The sequence below is a fragment of the Neoarius graeffei genome, chromosome 3 (genome assembly GCF_027579695.1).
Source record: "Neoarius graeffei isolate fNeoGra1 chromosome 3, fNeoGra1.pri, whole genome shotgun sequence".
Lineage (NCBI taxonomy): Eukaryota > Metazoa > Chordata > Actinopteri > Siluriformes > Ariidae > Neoarius > Neoarius graeffei.
This window is the reverse complement of record NC_083571.1, coordinates 103,257,818-103,270,980: the sequence shown is the minus strand read 5'-3', so window position 1 is coordinate 103,270,980 and position 13,163 is coordinate 103,257,818. Positions and strand designations below refer to the sequence as shown.

Genomic DNA, 13,163 nt, shown 5'->3' with positions numbered 1-13,163 from the left:
TAGGGTGGCCAGTTCCTTTCCTTGCCGCCTTAACTTCCCCAGTGTTTCCACCAGGTCCCCATTCACTGCCATTTTACCATTTTAAAAGTAACTAAGTAAATTACAGAGGGAAATTAATACTCAAGTCCAAGTGAAAAATACTGTGGCAAGTGTGCAGTGTAGAAGAAGAGTCTGGAGATAGAAATCTTAGTTTCTCAGTCGTTAGCCTGTGCTACTGATGAATGCTAGAGTGGCTGGAAGGTGACTTCACTGCCGCACTAAGAGCGCAAACTCGCGGGTAAGCTAGCATCAGCCTTCGAGAATTCCGATATGAAGAGAATGTGTATGTATAATAATAATAATAATAATATTAGCTGGCTTTTTTGTGGTATATGAGATGTATTCCATTCAGCTTTCAAGTTTAACATGATATTAAACTTGTGTTCGACTCGTTCAGTATCATGCTAGCTGAATGGTATATATCTGATACACCACTCAATGCCAGCCAATATTATTTACATGTCAGCCTTTGAATATCACATCTTCACATCAGCTTATTAAACGAGAACTGAAGTCATTTTTAAACTTGCTTTAGTCCTTAATTAATGTGCTATTCAATTACGTTTTCGGTTTTAGTAACCTTATATCGTGACTCGTATTGGCAACTAATTGCAATTAAATATTATACTTATCAGCCTGTTCGGTTTTTAGCCACACTGAATTTAGTTCGTTTGGTCCACGGCAGGCGTCGCTTATCCGCGCGATCTTCACGAGACTTGTGCGAGACTTCGAAACGTCAAGTGTCCGCCAGGTGTCAGTGCCGCCATTTTGAAAACTGTTTTCCAAACGAAATATTGCACAAAAACGAGTTTAAATGAGGATTACTGATGACTTTTTTCAAACTTTCCCGATTGCTATCAAAACAAACAAAACTTCCGGCTTGATTACGTCAGCATTCGAAAGAGGGCGCGCGTGTCTTTTGACGACGTTGGCAGATGTCGGTCACTTTGATTTCCGCTGTACGTTTTACTTCCGTCCTACGATGTCTCGCACAAGTCTCAGCGAATCTCGTTTACGGCCATCGCTTTGACATATGGACTGATATATTACAGAGCATATTTCAAACACTCATAACTTGCTATAGCAGCAACAAAATAGCGATCAAAAATGCATTCCGATATTTAATAAAATGAGACAAATAGAATTTTGATTTTTTTTAATTGCCTTCAGTTCTCCTTTAAGCCACATGTGCGCGCGCACACAGTCGCTGAGGTTTTTACTCTTCACTACACTTCATGGTGGATGCATGTGTGTTGTTCTTGGTAAATGCCACCTTGAGCCTGGTCCAGTGGGAATGATTGTTCAGTACTGGCAGCAGAAGAGTGTTTAACATGAAGGGGTTAAAATGCAGAACAGACTTCCAAACAGACTTCACTCCCTGATCTGTTGCTGGAATGAACGTCTGCCTTATGGTGGACAGGAAATTAACCTGGATCGGTCTCCTCCCTCTCTCCCTCCTTCCAGCCTACATATACAGTACACGTTCCTTGTCCAGTTCTCACATCTTTAAAATTCAGGGTAACAACCCAAGAATATATGTGTCATCCAAAACGCTAAAAGTAGAGCATAACGTAACACCCCTTCCAGTGCCCCTCCTTGAGAGCGAGTGTGTGCATGCACACTGGGAGGTGCTGCTTTTTACAGCAAACCGTACATCACCATTCATCACACACCCTCTTAAAGCAATTACGCTGGCCGTGAGTGTGTGTGTGTGTGTGTGTCCTGTGATCTCACCTCTTCTAGGGCTCTCGTGATTGAAGAGAATTCCATTCACAGCAAACAGATTATACGCCTCCCTGAAGTTCACTACTATCCAGTATGCATACAGCTTAGCAGCACCTGTAACACACACACACACACCCACACACACGAGTTAAAGTTAATCAGAAGGCATGGACAGCCTGTACTAAACTAACAGCTATAAGTTTCTCTTAATTATTAGCAAATCAGCTTCACAAGAAACTTCCGACACCAGACGTGATCGGACTGGCTGATCGACGACACTCAGACTAAGTATTTGTAAAAATTGTGCAAAATTCATTTTTGCTTTAAAATGCTACTTCTCGAAAACAAATAGATTCATTTTGGACCCATGGAGAGAGAGGAGTTTTAAAGCGATCAACCAAGAAATTTTAAAATTATGAGGTTATGAAATGTCAATCATTACACATTAATATAAGATGTTCCAGAAGGAAAAAATAAATAAATAAAAATAAACCGACTTTAGCTTAATGACGATATGTTTATTTAAAACTGCCTTTCAAGACACCCAAGGTCACTTCATTAATACAGTGGTGCTTGAAAGTTTGTGAACCCTTTAGAATTTTCTATATTTCGGCATAAATATGACCTAAAACATCATCAGATTTTCACACGAGTCCTAAAAGTAGATAAAGGGAACCCAGTTAAACAAACGAGACGCAAATATTACACTTGGTCATTTATTTATTGAGGAAAATGATCCAATATTACATATCTGTGAGTGGCAAAAGTATGTGAACCTCTAGGATTAGCAGTTAATTTGAAGGTGAAGTTAGAGTCAGGTGTGAGTGGGCACCCTGTTTTATTTAAAGAACAGGGATCTATCAAAGTCTGATCTTCACAACACATGTTTGTGGAAGTGTATCATGGCACGAACAAAGGAGATTTCTGAGGAGCTCAGAAAAAGCGTTGTTGATGCTCATCAGGCTGGAAAAGGTTACAAAACCATCTCTAAAGAGTTTGGACTACACCAATCCACAGTCAGACAGATTGTGTACAAATGGAGGAAATTCAAGACCATTGTTACCCTCCCCAGGAGTTGTCAGCCAACAAAGATCACTCCAAGAGCACGCGTGTAATAGTTGGCAAGGTCACAAAGGACCCCAGGGGAACTTCTAAGCAACTGAAGGCCTCTCTCACATTGGCTAATGTTAATGTTCATGAGTCCACCATCAGGAGAACACTGAACAACAATGGTGTGCATGGCAGGGTTGCAAGGAGAAAGCCACTGCTCTCCAAAAAGAACATTTCTGCTCGTCTGCAGCTTGCTAAAGATCATGTGGACAAGCCAGAAGGCTATTGGAAAAATGCTTTGTGGATGGATGAGACCAAAATAGAACTTTTTGGTTTAAATGAGAAGCATCATGTTTGGAGAAAGGAAAACACTGCATTCCAGCATAAGAACCTTATCCCATCTGTGAAACATGGTGGTGGTAGTATCATGGTTTGGGCCTGTTTTGCTGCATCTGGGCCAGGACGGCTTGCCATCATTGATGGAACAATGAATTCTGAATTATACCAGCGAATTCTAAAGGAAAATGTCAGGACATCTGTCCATGAACTGAATCTCGAGACAAGGTGGGTCATGCAGCAAGACAACGACCCTAAGCACACAAGTCGTTCTACCAAAGAATGGCTAAAGAAGAATAAAGTTAATGTTTTGGAATGGCCAAGTCAAAGTCCTGACCTTAATCCAATGGAAATGTTGTGGAAGGACCTGAAGCGAGCAGTTCATGTGAGGAAACCCACCAACATCCCAGAGTTGAAGCTGTTCTGTACGGAGGAATGACATGGGCGGCACGGTGGTGTAGTGGTTAGCATGGTCGCCTCACAGCAAGAAGGTTCCAGGTTCAAACCCAGCGGCCGGCGAGGGCCTTTCTGTGTGGAGTTTGCATGTTCTCCCCGTGTCTGTGTGGGTTTCCTCAGGGTGCTCAGGTTTCCCCCACAATCCAAAGACATGCAGTTAGGTTGACGTGGGGCAGCCTTGGGCTAAAGTGCCCTTGAGCAAGGTACCGAACCCCTGACTGCTCCCCGGGTGCTCTGGGCTGCCCACTGCTCTGGGTGTGTGTGCGCGCGCGCGTGTGTTCACTGCTTCAGATGGGTTAAATGCAGAGGATGAATTTCACTGTGCTTCAAGTGTGCATGTGACAAATAAATGTCTTAAAAAAAAAGGAATGGGTTAAAATTCCTCCAAGCCGGTGTGCAGGACTGATCAACAGTTACCAGAAACGTTTAGATGCAGTTATTGCTGCACAAGGGGGTCACACCAGATACTGAAAGCAAAGGTTCACATACTTTTGCCACTCACAGATACAGTTAGGTCCATAAATATTTGGACAGAGACAACATTTTTCTAATTTTGGTTCTGTACATTACCACAATGAATTTTGAACAAAACAATTCAGATGCAGTTGAAGTTCAGACTTTCAGCTTTAATTCAGTGGGTTGAACAAAATGATTGCATAAAAATATGAGGAACTAAAGCATTTTTTTTTAAACACAATCCCTTCATTTCAGGAGCTCAAAAGTAATTGGACAAATTAAATTATTGTAAATAAAATGTTCATTTCTAATACAGGGAGTGCAGAATTATTAGGCAAGTTGTATTTTTGAGGATTAGTTTTATTATTGAAAAACAACTATGTTCTTGATGAACCCAAAAGACTCATAAATATCAAAGCTGAGTATTTTTGGAAGTTGGAGTAGGGCTTTCTTAGTTTTAGCTATCTTAGGAGGATATCTGTGTGTGCAGGTGACTATAACTGTGCATAATTATTAGGCAACTTAACAAAAAACAAACATATACCCATTTCACTCATTTATTTTCACCAGGGAAACCAATATAACAACTCAACATTCACTAATATACATTGCTGGCATTCAAAAACAAAAAAAAAAAAAAAACAAATATCAGTGACTAATATAGCCGCCTTTCTTTACAAGGACACTCAAAAGCCTGCCATCCATGGATTCGGTCAGTGTTTTGATCTGTTTGCGATCAACATTGCGTGCAGCAGCAACCACAGCCTCCCAGACACTGTTCAGAGATGTGTACTGTTTCCCCTCCTTGTAGATCTCACATTTGATGAGGGACCACAGGTTTTCTATGGGGTTCAGATCAGGTGAACAAGGAGGCCACGTCATTAATCTTTCTTCCTTTAGACCCTTTCTGGCCAGCCATGCTGTGGAGTACTTGGATGCGTGTGATGGAGCATTGTCCTGCATGAAAATCATGTTTTTCTTGAAGGATGCTGACTTCTTCCTGTACCACTGCTTGAAGAAGGTGTCTTCCAAAAACTGACAATAGGACTGGGAGTTGAGCTTGACGCCATCCTCAACCCGAAAAGGTCCCACAAGCTCATCTTTGATGATACCAGCCCATACCAGTACCCCACCTCCACCTTGCTGGCGTCTGAGTCGGACTGGAGCTCTCTGCCCTTTGCTGATCCAGCCACGAGCCCATCCATCTGGCCCATCAAGACTCACTCTCATTTCATCTGTCCATAAGACCTTAGAAAAATCAGTCTTGTGATACTTCTTGGCCCAGTCTTGACGTTTCATCTTGTGTCTTGTTCAGTGGTGGTCGTTTTTCAGCCTTTGTTACCTTGGCCGTGTCCCTGAGTATTGCACACCTTGTGCTTTTTGACACTCCAGTGATGTTGCAGCTCTGAAATATGGCAAAACTGGTGGCGAGTGGCATCTTGGCAGCTTCACGCTTGACTTTCCTCAGTTCACGGGCAGTTAGTTTGCGCCTTTTTTTTTCAACGCGCTTCTTGCGACCCTGTTGACTATTTTGAATGAAGCGCTTGATTGTTCGATGGTCACGCTTCAAAAGCTGGGCAATTTTAAGAGTGCTCCATCCCTTTGCAATATATGTCATTATTTTTTTCTTTTCTGAGTCCGTCAAATCCCTCTTCTGACCCATTTTGCCAAAGGAAAGGAAGTTGCCTAATAATTTTGCACACCTGATATAGGGTGTTGATGTCATTAGACCACACCCCTTTTCATTACAGAGATGCACATCACCTGGTATGCTTAATTGGTAGGAGGCTTTCAAGCCTATGCAGCTTGGAGTAGGCCAACATGCATAGAGAGGGTAATGTGGTCAACATACTCATTTGCCTAATAATTCTGCACTCCCTGTACTTGGTTGAAAACCCTTTGTTGGCAATGACTGTCTTGAACTCATGGACATCACCAGACGCTGTGTTTCCTCCTTTTTAATGCTGTGCCAGGCCTTTACTGCAGCGGTTTTCAGTTGTTGTTTGTTTGTGGGCCTTTCTGTCTGAAGTTTAGTCTTTAACAAGTGAAATGCATGCTCAATTGGGTTGAGATCAGGTGACTGACTCGGCCATTCAAGAATATTCCACTTCTTTGCTTTAATAAACTCCTGGGTTGCTTTGGCTTTATGTTTTGGGTCATTGTCCATCTGTATTATGAAATGCCGACCAATCAGTTTGGCTGCATTTGCCTGGATTTGAGCACACAATATGTCTCTGAATACCTCAGAATTCATCCGGCTGCTTCTGTCCTGTGTCACATCATCAATAAAAACTAGTGACCCAGTGCCACTGGCAGCCATGCATGCCCAAGCCATCACATTGCCTCCGCCGTGTTTTACAGATGATGCGGTATGCTTTGGATCATGAGCTGTACCACGCCTTCACCATACTTTTTTCTTTCCATCATTCTGGTAGAGGTTGATCTTGGTTTCATCTGTCCAAAGAATGTTCTTCCAGAAATGTGCTGGCTTGTTTAGATGTTTTTTAGCAAAGTCCAATCTAGCCTTTTTATTCTTGAGGCTTATGAGTGGCTTGCACCGTGCAGTGAACCCTCTGTATTTACTTTCATGCAGTCTTCTCTTTATGGTAGATTTGGATATTGATACGCCTACTTCCTGGAGAGTGTTGTTCACTTGGTTGGCTGTTGTGAAGGGGTTTCTCTTCACCATGGAAATTATTCTGCGATCATCCACCACTGTTGTCTTCTGTGGGCGTCCAGGTGTTTTTGCATTGATGAGCTCACCAGTGCTTTCTTTCTTTCTCAGGATGTACCAAACTGTAGATTTTGCCACTCCTAATATTGTAGCAATTTCTCAGATGGGTTTTTTCTGTTTTCGCAGCTTAAGGATGGCTTGTTTCACCTGCATGGAGAGCTCCTTTGACCGCATGTTTTCTTCACAGCAAAATCTTCCAAATGCAAGCACCAAACCTCAAATCAACTCCAGGACTTTTATCTGCTTAATTGAGAATGACATAACGAAGGAATTGCCCACACCTGCCCATGAAATAGCCTTTGAGTCAATTGTCCAATTACTTTTGGTCCCTTTAAAAACAGGGTGGCACATGTTAAGGAGCTGAAACTCCTAAACCCTTCATCCAGTTATAATGTGGATACCCTCAAATGAAAGCTGAAAGTCTGGACTTTATGTCCATGTCCATTATATAACTATAACTTGAATATGTTTCAATAAACAGGTTAAAAAAAACAAAATTTGTGTCAGTGTCCAAATATATATGGACCTAACTGTATGTAATATTGGATCATTTTCCTCAATAAATAAATGACCAAGTATAATATTTTTGTCTCGTTTATTTAACTGGGTTCTCTTTATCTACACACACACACACACACACACACACACACACACACACATTATGTGATTATTCAAGGATTAATAAACAAAAATCTCAATTTTACAAAGCAGTAAAACCAAGTCACAGTGAATACGCCAGCTTAAAGAGATGAGTTTTTAGGTGGTGTTTAAAGTCCGCAATAGATTCACAGTGTCTGATGTAAAGGGGAATTGAATTCCAGAGCTTTGAGGCAATGTGACTGAATGCTCTTTCTCCCACAGCGCTGAGGTTCATGCTCGATATTCTTAGTAAACCTGCTGAGGAGGATCGCAGTGAACGAGCAGGAGTGTAGTTCTCAAGGAGATCATGGAGATAAGTGGGAGCAAGGTTATGTCAGGCCTTATAAGCTAGGAACAGGACTTTAAATTGGACTTCATATGCAACTGGGAGCCAGTGAAGCTCCAAGAGTAAAGATGTTATATACATGGCTTGTGGATTTTGAGCGTGTTATGATCCTGGCTGCAGAGTTTTGGATTAATTGGAGCTGGTGGAGTAGTTGATTTGCGATGCCGGACAAGATGGAGTTGCAATAGTGAATGCGAGACGAATCATAAGCATTGACCAGGACTTCTGCACTCTGCAGAGTGAGGGCTGGGTGTAATCTTGCGTTGTTCTGTAGATGAAAAAAGGCATTGTGGGACACGTTATTGCTGTGTGCATTGAAGGACAGCGTACTGTCCTTACTGCCTGTGGAGTTATATGTCGATCCTGAGACAACAGTACGATCCGGACATCTTCTGCTCCTCGGACCTGCCTGATCCATCCTGATGCCCTATGTCTGGCTGGAGTCTCATCACATCGCTCCTGTAGAGAACAGCCCCATATGGACAGTCGAAAGTCGTACTTAGAAGACGCTCTGGACATTTACAGTAATGCTTTTATGTCTGAGGACTACAGTTGATTTGCTAACTCTAGGACTGCAGTTGTCATGAACAGTTTTGCATTCGAGATTCCATCAATGAACAGTTTATAACATCAACAAAACAGACTTCGTGTTAAAGCTATAATGAATTTCCTGGTTACGCAGTTATACTTTGTGACTCTATAGGACACAGTTATAGGAGCGAGTTATTTCTAATCACGTTGTCTGTTATCACCCAGATGAGGATGGGTTCCCGTTTGAGTCTGGTTCCTCTCGAGGTTTCTTCCTCATGTCATCTGAGGGAGTTTTTCCTTGCCACCGTTGCCACAGGCTTGCTCATTGGGGATACATTAGGAATTAAATTAGTTCATATTTAAAGTCTTTAAATTTCTGTAAAGCGACAATATCTGTTGTTAAAAGCGCTATAAAAAATAAACTTGACTTGACTGTCCAATATTACACCCAGGCTCTTAACCTGAGTGGGCCAAGGTATGGTGCAGCCATCTATGGAGAGAGTGAACGTGTCCGTTTTTGCAAGAGCTGATTTTGAACCAACAACTCGTAATTCAGTCTTACTGCTATTTAGGTTTGAGTCGTTCACGGTCATCCGCAAACTGATGTCATGGAAACAGGTGATGACAGCAACAGGAGGAAGAGAGGCTGTGGGTTTGGCGGACATGTAAAGCTGGGTATCATCAGCATAGCAGTGAAACTCAACACCATGTTGTCTAAGCTTAGAAACAACGCTTAAAAAAAAAAAATGTTAAAAGTTCTAACATCAGTCCGTTGGGCCATTTCCCTGGGAGCGGCCGTACTGGATTAGCCAGATGTATTAGGAGACGAAAACGAGGGTGGCGATGCGTGACGTAGGATTCCGCACGACAGCACACCGTGTCACGCATCAAACGGATGGAAGATAAGCAGGTAAATATATACATTTTTTTTTAAAAACAAACAAGCAATAAACTAGCCACTACTTTATTTTGATTCCTTTTCTAATACTGCATTGCCATAATTTTTGTGGAGAAATGCAAACAAATTGACCGAGAAGTCATGCCAGACCATAATATTATACTATAGTGTAGTTGTCGTGACAGAAAGACTCTCAGGCGCGATCTCGACAGCACACGCGCCGAGCTGACACACACACACGTGCACGGGATTAAGGCGCAATCAGCGCACCTAAATAAGGACTCGGAACGCAGACTTACTTTGCGAAGTATTGCGTTGCTGCGACATGTTACTGAGCCTTGTTTCCTGACCGATTTCCTGGTTTCTGATTCCTGTTCCTTGTTTTTGACCATGCTTCTGTCTACGATATTCTGTTTGTGCCTCGCTTGACCTTTTGCCCGTTTTACTGTTTACTACTGTATCTCTGCCTGCTGATTTGGTCTTTTTGCCTGTTTGCACTTTTCTTTAGAAGAAAGATCTTCTGCACTGATATCCATCTCCAACAGTCCCTGACAGAAGACTTCGCCCCACTGACACTAGTATAGCATGCACTTGTACACCTCTGGAGTGCTCGCAGAAAATGACATCACGCATGATAGAGTTATGGCGGCCTCCCTGAACAAAAAAAAAAAAAAGACAGGCCTGTCTATTGTCATCACTTTAATGGTTATATCGTTAAGAACAATTTCAAAATGCAGCTTTTTTTTTTAATAAAAGACAGGCATAAAGACTGACGAATTTGTTTATTTGCGAGATATTTTCTTTAAAAGTGCAATCTGGAAAGTGTTTCAAGTCCTCTAATAAAATCATACGTTTTCCTAGACAAAAACTGTGAGCTGCAACAAGGCATGCCATACATCTCTCTAGCCTCTTCATTTATACTGTTTATGTTTTTCTGGCCCGGAAATGATCTCCATCCACAGGTAAATCACAGCAACTCTTTTATACTTTAAAGGAGAACCGAAGGCAAATTTATCATCATCAAAATTCTATTTCTCTCATTTTATTAAATACAGGAATGCATTTTTGATAGCTGTTTTGTCGCCGCTATAGCAAGTTCTGAGTGTTTGAAATACGCTATGTAATATATCAGTCCATACGTCAAAGCAACGGCCGTAAACGAGATTCGTTGAGACCTGTGCGAGACATCGTAGGACGGAAGTAAAACGTACAGCGGAAATCAAAATGACCAACGTCTGCCAACGTTGTCAAAAGATGCGCGCGCCCTCTTTCGAATGCTGACGTAATCAAGCCGGAAGTTTTGTTTGTTTTGATAGCGATCAGGAAAATTTGAAAAAAGTCAGCAGTAATCGTCATTTAAACTCGTTTTTGTGCAATATTTCATTCGGAAAACAGTTTTCAAAATGGCGGCACTGACACCTGGCGGATACTTGACGTTTTGAAGTCTCACACAAGTCTCGTGAAGATCGTGCAGATAAGCGACGCCTGCCGTGGACCAAACGAACTAAATTCAACACGGCTACAAACCGAAAAAGCCGATAAGTATAATATTTAATTGCAATTAGTTGCCAATACGAGTCACGATATAAGGTTACTAAAACCGAAAACGTAATTGAATAACACGTTAATTAAGAAATAAAGCAAGTTTAAAAATGACTTCAGTTCCCCTTTAAAAGGCAGCTCATGAGGGTGGATTTCCAACCGAATGAATTGATTTGAAGGAGGAAAGAGGAAGCTTGTCAATCATTGCAATTGTGATTTCTCTTACAGGTGGCAGAAGGCTCTAGGATCGAGTGTGTGCGTGTACCGTAAGGTGAGCGAGGGTAGAACGGCGTGGTCTCTTTCTGTGGGATCTCCTGCACTTTGCCGTACAGCTCGCTGGTGGAGGCCTGATAGAAACGCACGGTATCCGTCAGGCCACATGTCTTTACCGCATCCAACAAGCGCAATGTCCCCACACCGTCCACGTCTGCAGTGTACTCCGCCAGGTCAAAGGAAATCTGACAAAACACACAAAACAACAATCATTATTATAATTACATAGGAATACTCTTCATTTTTATCCACTGTATCTGCAATGTGTTTGCGTATCAGAGACACGATTCCCTGAGAAAGAGCCGAAAACCTGTTTGCTCCAAACTCATTTATAACAGAAGTCTAAATTCAAAAAAGTCCTGGGTATGACTTTAAACTGTAACCAGTGGGGAGTCTCAGGTCTGGGAGGACTTGAATACTGGGGAAAGTGGAGTTACCACTTAATCCCCATTGTTCCCAGGTCCGCTCTGACCCAGAGTGGTAGCACCTGCCTGGGTTCCAGCTATGGGTTAAATAGCACATCACCAGTAAGGCGCTGGTAGCAGGGTGCTTTTCAGTGGCAGATGAACCCAACAGGGTCAATGGCGCACCACCAGATGGCATACGGAAGAGCCACTCAAATGGCCAATGGATGGTATCACTCGGCAAGTCAATTGGGCAACTTCCATACCAGTCAGGTCTGTGGCACTTTTGTGCACCACTTGGTATCAAGTCTGGAGGTCCAGAAAGAGACAACACAATGGGGGCACAACATCGTTTGTCTTACCTTACTGTGCAAGGCGCTTTGTCAGGAGAGGAGAATAGTATACGAGAGCTCACAAGGCCGGACATTCCGCGGTGGCTCAGCCGGACCTCGCGGCCCATCTACGTTTCTGCGCACCCTAATGAAGCAGTCATCATGGCTAGCGATGGACAGCCACCGCCAACTAAATTCAAAATCACACACCTTGTACCGTCATCTGAGGATGAAAGTGTACCAAAGCTGTTCTTGTATACAAGAGTTATTAGGTTTGTTTCCTGAGAAGACAGGAAGCCCAAGAGGCTCTTAAGGAATAAAAGCTGTCCAGGAGAAAAGCCTGTCCAGTTCAAGAACCTGTCAGGGGACCCAAATTTTCTCCTAGTGCCCCTGACCAATTATACCTCTGTCTGAAGAAGATACAAAAGGTTTTTGTTTGTTTTTTAAACTGAGTAAAATGTGAATACATGTGCTGTTACTGTCAAATAATCCACAATGTGGTGGTGTTCTGAAGCGAACGTAAAATTGTTAGATCATTTCCTTCTAACAGCACCACACCAAGTGTTTTATTCTTCAAATAACACACTGATTTGCCAACATTTTGTAATTGCACATCATACTCTGTATCCATTTATAGTTACATCTAATGATGTGGAACGCTCAGGAGACAAATTATTTCCTGTTATCTCTTTTATTAATTTTTTTAAAGGCTTTATTCATCACATGTACATTAGAACATTTAACCCAACCCAAGGGGACATGAGCACACGTACCCAGAGCAGGGGGCAGCTGTGCTGCAGCACCCAGGGAGCAGGTGGGGGTTCGATGTCCTTGCTCAAGAACTTATCTTACAGGGGACTTCTCTTGCTGGTGCAGGGAATTGAACCAGCAACCTTTGGGTCCCAAAGCTGCTTCTCTAACTTTTAGGCCATGTCTTCCCCATATGTACATAGAAGCTATAAACCATTGGTGCTTCTTTTCCAGCTTCTTGTCCCCTCCTTTCTTGACGTCAACGAGACTGTCAATGACGGCGTAGCTCACTCTGGCCCCGTCCAGTCCAGAAGAAATGATCTAAAATGGGCTACTTTTTGCAATAAATGTTGCAAGCTATATAAACAAGTTATATATAGAAGCTATGCACACCTTAGAAATACCGACCTATTTGCCAGAAAGAATCCAAAATGGCGAGGAATTGACCGAGAAGAAGCGATTTTTGTTGAACTGCTCATTAAGGTTTAATTAGTCCATAACTTCATGAATAATTGTAATTAAGCAAATCTGGGTAAAAGTTATATACACCCTAGGTACCCCTACCTTCACGCCAGAAAGAATCAAAATCAGTGAAGAACTGAGGGAGAAGAAGTGATGTGTGGAAACTGCTCATTAGGAATTGATTAATTAC

At 42.3% G+C, this 13,163-nt stretch overlaps 1 protein-coding gene across 3 annotated transcripts in view; it reads right to left on the bottom strand.

Moving 5' to 3' along the window:
- The window catches only part of gmds (GDP-mannose 4,6-dehydratase), a 318,752-nt gene that overhangs the window by 150,103 nt on the left and 155,486 nt on the right, over window positions 1–13,163 (bottom strand). For all 3 annotated transcript variants that reach the window (XM_060917807.1, XM_060917808.1, XM_060917810.1), the window contains 2 exons: window positions 11,018–11,210; window positions 1,774–1,878 (listed from right to left, as the gene is read on the bottom strand). In XM_060917807.1, the coding sequence (XP_060773790.1) occupies window positions 1,774–1,878; window positions 11,018–11,210 (298 nt within the window). The remainder of the gene's footprint in view (window positions 1–1,773; window positions 1,879–11,017; window positions 11,211–13,163) is intronic.